This window comes from Equus quagga, chromosome 14 (assembly GCF_021613505.1).
Source record: "Equus quagga isolate Etosha38 chromosome 14, UCLA_HA_Equagga_1.0, whole genome shotgun sequence".
NCBI classification, from domain to species: Eukaryota; Metazoa; Chordata; class Mammalia; order Perissodactyla; family Equidae; genus Equus; species Equus quagga.
Window position 1 is genome coordinate 93,376,529 of NC_060280.1, and position 5,990 is coordinate 93,382,518.

A 5,990-nucleotide genomic window follows, 5' to 3' on the forward strand; every position below is an offset into this window, starting at 1 on the left:
AGAGATGCAGAGACAGAGATGCAGAGAGACAGAGATGCAGAGAGAGACACAGAGAGACAGAGATGCAGAGAGAGACGCAGAAAGACAGATGCAAAGAGAGAGACAGAGGGAGAGAGAAAGAGAGAAATGTGGAGACAAGACATGGAGGGAGAGTGAAATGCAGAGGAAGATATGAGAGACAAAGGGACACAGAGAGAGAAGGAGATACAGAAAAGACCAAAAAAGAAAAAAAATTAAGGGGCTGGCACGTTCTGCTTCATTGGCCCAGAGTTCGCCAGTTCGGATCCCGGGCGCAGACCCAGCACTGCTCGTCAAGCCACGCTGAGGCAGCGTCCCACAGAAAATAGAGGAAGATGGGCACAGATGTCAGCTCAGCGACAATCTTCCTCAGCAAAAAAAAAAAAAAGAAAGAAAGAAAGAAAGAAAGAAAGAAAAAAATTAAGGCAGAAACCAGAATAAAAGAGAGCCAGGCCGGCCCAGTGGCACAGTGGTTAAGTTCGCATGTTCTGCTTCGGTGGCCCGGGGTTCGCTGGTTCGGATCCGGGTGTGGACATGGCACCGCTTGTCAAGCCATGCTGTGGTGGGCGTCCCACATATAAAGTAGAGGAAGATGGGCATGGATGTTAGCTCAGGGCCAGTCTTCCTCAGCAAAAAGAGGAGGATTGGCGGCAGATGTTAGCTCAGGGCTAACCTTCCTCAAAAAACAAAAAGAAAGAATAAAAGAGAGCCAGAGGCAGAGAGCCGGTCACCGAGCAGAGCCCCAGAAGCTCTTCCCAGGCCCCGCCCACCCCCACCCGCTGCCTCAGTCTCCCCGCCTGCTCAGGGGCCCCGGGTCCCCGCCTCCCTCCTGTGTCCTCAGATCCATCAAGGTGGGGCATATGGAGGACGACTCAGGCCTAGTTCTGGGGTGGAGGGGGGACATCTTCCTCAGTGTCCCCACACTCTGTAGGGTGACACTGGGAAGTCCTCACCCCTGCCACAGCCTCAGCAAAGGTGGGACCCCCTCCCAGAGCAGGTCCTGCCCCCTGCGTGCCTCAGTTTCCCCGGCCATGATGCATTCCCTCAGCAAGTGTTCACTGAGCGTCTGCCATGGGCCAGGCCGCGTGCCGGGCGCTGGGGACACAGAGTGACCAGGGCAGACCCCACTCCCGGCCTCTCTGGGCGCACAGTCCAGACAGAGGGTACACGGGCGCGTGGCCAGCAGGTCCAGGGTGACCGGGGCCGCGATGGGGGACCCTGGAGGCGGCACTGGCTCCGCCCTGAGCAGCGGGCAATCAGAGAGGCTTCCAGACAAGCTGAGGAGTGAGGTGACTGGGAGCAGGGCACAGACTTCCTGGAAGAGGGAACAGCATAGGCAAAGGCTGGGAGGCAAGACCGGCTCACGGGAGTTTTGGACTGAACTTGGGGGTGCAGTTCAGGGAGTGAGGGGGTGACGAGGGATGAAGCTGGGGAAGGCAGCAGGGGCTGGGGCACTAGGGAGCCATGGAAGGATTGGGAGCAGGGGAGGCCCACGGTCAGGCCTGTGTTTTGCACACAGCTGTGGGAGGCTGGGGTGTTGGGGGCAGGAGGGGAGACTGAGGCCTGAAAGACGAGGTGACGGGGAGAGACGGGGCGGACTGGAGAGAGACTGGAGGGTCTGGCTCAGGACTCGGCGGGCAGCTGGGAATTCAGGTAGAGCTGACGTGAACCCCTGCTCCCTCTGCACAAGAGGAATAATTGAGTGAATATGTGAAAACGGCTCGGAACGAGGCCTGGTATACAGCAAGCGCTCAATCATTGTGCAGCTACTGATAAACGGTTAATATTATACTGTGATCATTAATATACTAAATAAGAAGGAGGAATTAATCCTATTCATACCATGGTTCCCAATGGCCAGTCCACAGCCCCCCTCCTACAGGAAGCCTTCCGGGATTGCCTTACACAGAGCAGGCAGGGCAGAGCCTTGGAGGCTGAGGCCCGGAGAGGCGACGCCACATGCCTGAGGTCGCCCTCTCTGGGCCTCAGTTTCCCCAGCTGTCCAGTCGTCTCCCCAGAGTGGTCTGTGGGAGGATGGAGGGGAGAGCGCCGCAGAGGACAACGGGACGGGCGGCCCCGGAGGCGGGTGATGGGGGCTGCGAGGAAGGTTCCAGAAGATTCCAGAGGTTTCTGCCAGCTCTGCCGAGTCCACCGCCTTATTCCCAGATTGGCCCCCAGGGGGCAGCCGAGGCCGGAGACGGAGGACCGGCCGCCCCGCCCGCCCCGTCCACGGGCTCCCGGGTCTCGGAAGAGCCTGGCGGGCTCAGGCGCATCCCTCCCGTCCTCGGGCCTCAGTTTCCCCATCTGTTAAGGCGAGCAGCACGGCCCCTGCCTCGGGTCCCTCCGCGGGGCGGGCGGGGGCCTGCGTGTCCCCAGCACGTGCTCCCGGGATTCGGGGCAAATAACACTCGTAACGTAATAGTAACGACCGTCGCGATGCGCACGGATGGGTCATTTATTGAAGCCTTATCTTCGAACGGGGGTGGGGGGGCGCTGATCAGCCCCCTCCTCCTGATGGGGAAACTGAGGCAGAGAGAAGCTGAAGGACGGGCTGCCCCGGAGCCCCAGGGCCCCCTCTCCCCAGGAGCAGGGTTTGGGGGTCTGCTTTGTGCATTGCTGTCACCCCCGCATCTACGAGAGCATCCAGCACCCGGGCGCTCAACAAATTACCGGCTGAATGAGAGCCCCGCATTCATTCTATCAAATTCTATAAAAGTAGTAGAATTAAATTTTTTTAAAACTCCAGCAGGAAAACACAACTGCGGCCCGCGGGCGGCCGGCTTGCGAACCTCCCCCAGGACCGTCGAGCGACTTCCGGTTCCCCCAAAGGGCCCAGAGGGCGACCCGAGCCGAAGCCCCGCCCCCACGCAGGCCCCGCCCCTCGCTACGTCGACGCGCGGACAATGGCGTCACTCGAAGCGACCCGGGCATGCGCACTTCCCCAGCACGGCCGGGGAAGACACGCGCGCGACCCGGAAGGCCTTCCCGCCACAACTCAAAGCGGGCGTGAGGGGGGCTGATGGCGGAGGGAGCGACGGAGGCCCCTGCAGAGAGTGGTGGCGGAGGCGACTCAGGAGCCGGCGCGCTGGAACGGGGAGTGGCGCCCATTAAGCCGCAGTGAGTCGCCGGGGTAGGGAGAGAACCTCACGAGGCCTTCCCGGCACCCGTAGCGCGGCCCAAGCAGGGCATGCCGGGAGATGGGGTAGCGGCTCAGAGCGGGAAGCTCGCATGCTCTTCGGTCCGGGCTGTTCCTCCGCCCGCAGGCTCAGCGGCAGTACCGGGGATCGCGCACGTTGAGAGCTGTCACAGGCGCGCAGGTCGCCCCAGTGCACGCTGGGGTGGGCGGGGTTTGAGGCGAGGGCCGCAGTGCATGCTGGGTACTGTAGTCTTGGCGTGTGGCGAGACTTGCGCATGTGCACCTCTGAAGGGAGTCCTGCGGGGCATACTGGGAGATGTGGCGGCTGTGGCCTCCATTGCAAGGCACGTTGGGACGTGTAGTTTTCTTTAGCCTAACGTGGCCAGGGAGGTTCGTGCCTGGTACATGTAGTTTGGCTCAACGCTCTGAGAAATGGGGACACAGGGACAAAATAGGTCCTGCCTGTGGCCTTGCAGTGTTCCCAGGCTGGTGGCTGGCCGGTTCTAAGTAGTGAGCTCCCCATCAGCAGAAGCATGTAAGCAGCGGCAAGTGTTCTGAGTCCCCTTCCCCAGCGTTCGTTGAATCTGAGCCCAGAGGAGGGACCCCCCCCTCTGACCAGCCCTCCTTTCCCCCGCCTCTCTGCGGGCAGATACCTCACCACCAAGGAGCGGTTCCACGAATTCCTGGAGGCCAAAGGGCAGGAGAAGCCCAGCCGGGAAACTGAGGCAGGAGACCCTGGTGGCAATGACCTGGGTGAGCCTGAGGCCAAGCGGATCCGGCTGGAGGACGAGCAGACAGGGGATGGGCGGACGGAGGATGGGCAGACGGAGGACGGGCGCACGGAGGACGGGCGCACGGAGGAGGCAGCCGAGCCGGGGGAGCAGCCGCAGGCTCAGAAGAGGGCCCGGGGCCAGAACAAGGGCCGGCCCCACGTGAAGCCCACGCACTACGACAAGGACCGGCTCTGCCCCTCCCTTGTCCAGGTGAGCGTCACCATCGCCACCTTCAGCCTGCGCCCCAAATCAGTGTCACTGTGGTTCCCACCTTCCAGATGGAGAAACTGAGGCTCGGCGAGGTTACAGACCTGCCCGAGGACACACAGCCGGCAGGGGCGGGATGGGGGTTCCGACCCCGGCCGCCCGGCCTCTCCTCGTCCTCCGTCCCTGCCTCTGTTTCCCCGCAGGAACCGGCCACTCAGTGTGCGTTTGGGGCCCGCTGCCGCTTCCTGCACGACGTGGGCCGCTACCTGGCGGCCAAGCCGGCTGACCTGGGCCCGCGCTGCGTGCTCTTCGAGACCTTCGGCAGGTGCCCCGCGGGCGTGACCTGCCGCTTCGCCGGGGCCCACCTGGGGCCCGGGGGCCGGAACCTGGTGCGACAGGAGCAGGGCGTCCAGGCCCCGCCCGTCCGCAACGGCCTCGACAAGGCCCTGCAGCAGCAGCTGCGCAAGCGCCAGGTCCGCTTCGAGCGCGCCGAGCAGGCCCTGCGCCAGCTGAGCAGGGGCCAGCTGCCAGGTCCCCCCTCTGCTGTCCCCAAGGCCACAGAGGCCAAGGGTGCCCCGGCGCAGGACCCCCAGGAGCTGGGCACGGTGGCTCCTGCCAGTGGCCCCGTGCAGACCTGCGGGGCCCTGACGGACGAGGACATCGTCAGGCTGCGGCCCTGTGAGAAGAGGCGGGTACGTGTCACAGGTTCCTTGCTGAGGACGCTAGCAGTGCGGGGGACAGAGAGAGCTGGACACACATGCCCAGCCCCGGAGCGTCAGGCCTGGGGCAGACTGAGGCAGTGAGAAAGGCTTCCTGGAAGAGGGGGCATTGCGATTGGGGTTTTGATGGTTGAGTAGAAGCTCTCTGATGGAAGAAAACATGGGGAAAAGAACATTTCTCATAGAAGGACTGGTTGAGATGTGCAGAGACCCAGAGGTGAAAGGGGCCCAGCCCGGTTGAGGCAGGACAAAGAATATTCTAGACTGTAGGGGGAGGGGGGCCCAAGAGGCCTTGAAAACCAGGGCAGAGGGTGGAGTGGAGCTTCACTGTGCATTTCCTTTTCCTCCAGCTGGACATCAGTGGCAAACTCTACCTGGCTCCCCTCACCACGGTAGGCCCGCGTGGGGTGGGCCAGCGGGTGGAGGCCTGGCTGGGTCCCCCCGACGGTGCCCAGTGTGGCCCCGCCCTCACATGTCCCACCACCCACAGTGCGGGAACCTGCCCTTCCGGCGGATCTGTAAGCGCTTCGGGGCCGACGTGACCTGCGGGGAGATGGCCGTGTGCACCAACCTGCTGCAGGGCCAGACGTCCGAGTGGGCCCTGCTCAGACGCCACCAGTGCGAGGACATCTTCGGCGTCCAGGTGGGCGCCGCCCGGGGCGGGGGGTGGCAGAGAGGAGGGCCTCCCGGTTCCCGGGCCCTTCTCGGCTCAGCCACACGCTTCCAGGGCTGACGGCCTTGGCGGGGGGTGCGCCGAGGCCGGTGGGGGCAGTCCGGACGGGCCTTCACGCCCTGCCCCCCGCCCCAGCTGGAGGGTGCCTTCCCGGACACCATGACCAAGTGCGCCGAGCTGCTGAACCGCACCGTGGACGTGGACTTCGTGGACATCAACGTCGGCTGCCCCATCGACCTGGTGTACAAGAAGGTACAGCGCCTCGGGCCCCGGAGCCCAGAGCGGGCACAGCCTGGGGGGCGCGGGGGCCTCCGTGCCTCGGTTTCCCCATCTGGCCGGCCCGGGGCCCGGCCTCGCTCACTTCAGTGCCCGTCTCTGCAGGGTGGGGGCTGCGCGCTCATGCAGCGCTCTGGCAAGTTCCAGCAGATCGTGCGCGGCATGAGCCAGGTACGGGCCTCGTCCCC

The 5,990-nt window shown here is 63.8% G+C and overlaps 1 protein-coding gene across 2 annotated transcripts in view; it reads left to right on the plus strand.

Moving 5' to 3' along the window:
- The first annotated feature begins 2,954 nt into the window (after positions 1-2,954).
- The window catches only part of DUS3L (dihydrouridine synthase 3 like), a 4,527-nt gene continuing 1,491 nt past the window's right edge, over positions 2,955-5,990 (plus strand). The window contains exons 1-7 of one of the 2 annotated variants that reach the window (XM_046684806.1): positions 2,955-3,135; positions 3,804-4,137; positions 4,338-4,826; positions 5,204-5,245; positions 5,344-5,496; positions 5,662-5,778; positions 5,908-5,973. In XM_046684806.1, the coding sequence (XP_046540762.1) occupies positions 3,038-3,135; positions 3,804-4,137; positions 4,338-4,826; positions 5,204-5,245; positions 5,344-5,496; positions 5,662-5,778; positions 5,908-5,973 (1,299 nt within the window). In that variant the 5' untranslated portion in view covers positions 2,955-3,037. The remainder of the gene's footprint in view (positions 3,136-3,803; positions 4,138-4,337; positions 4,827-5,203; positions 5,246-5,343; positions 5,497-5,661; positions 5,779-5,907; positions 5,974-5,990) is intronic. The other variant, XM_046684805.1, reaches the window with a different exon arrangement.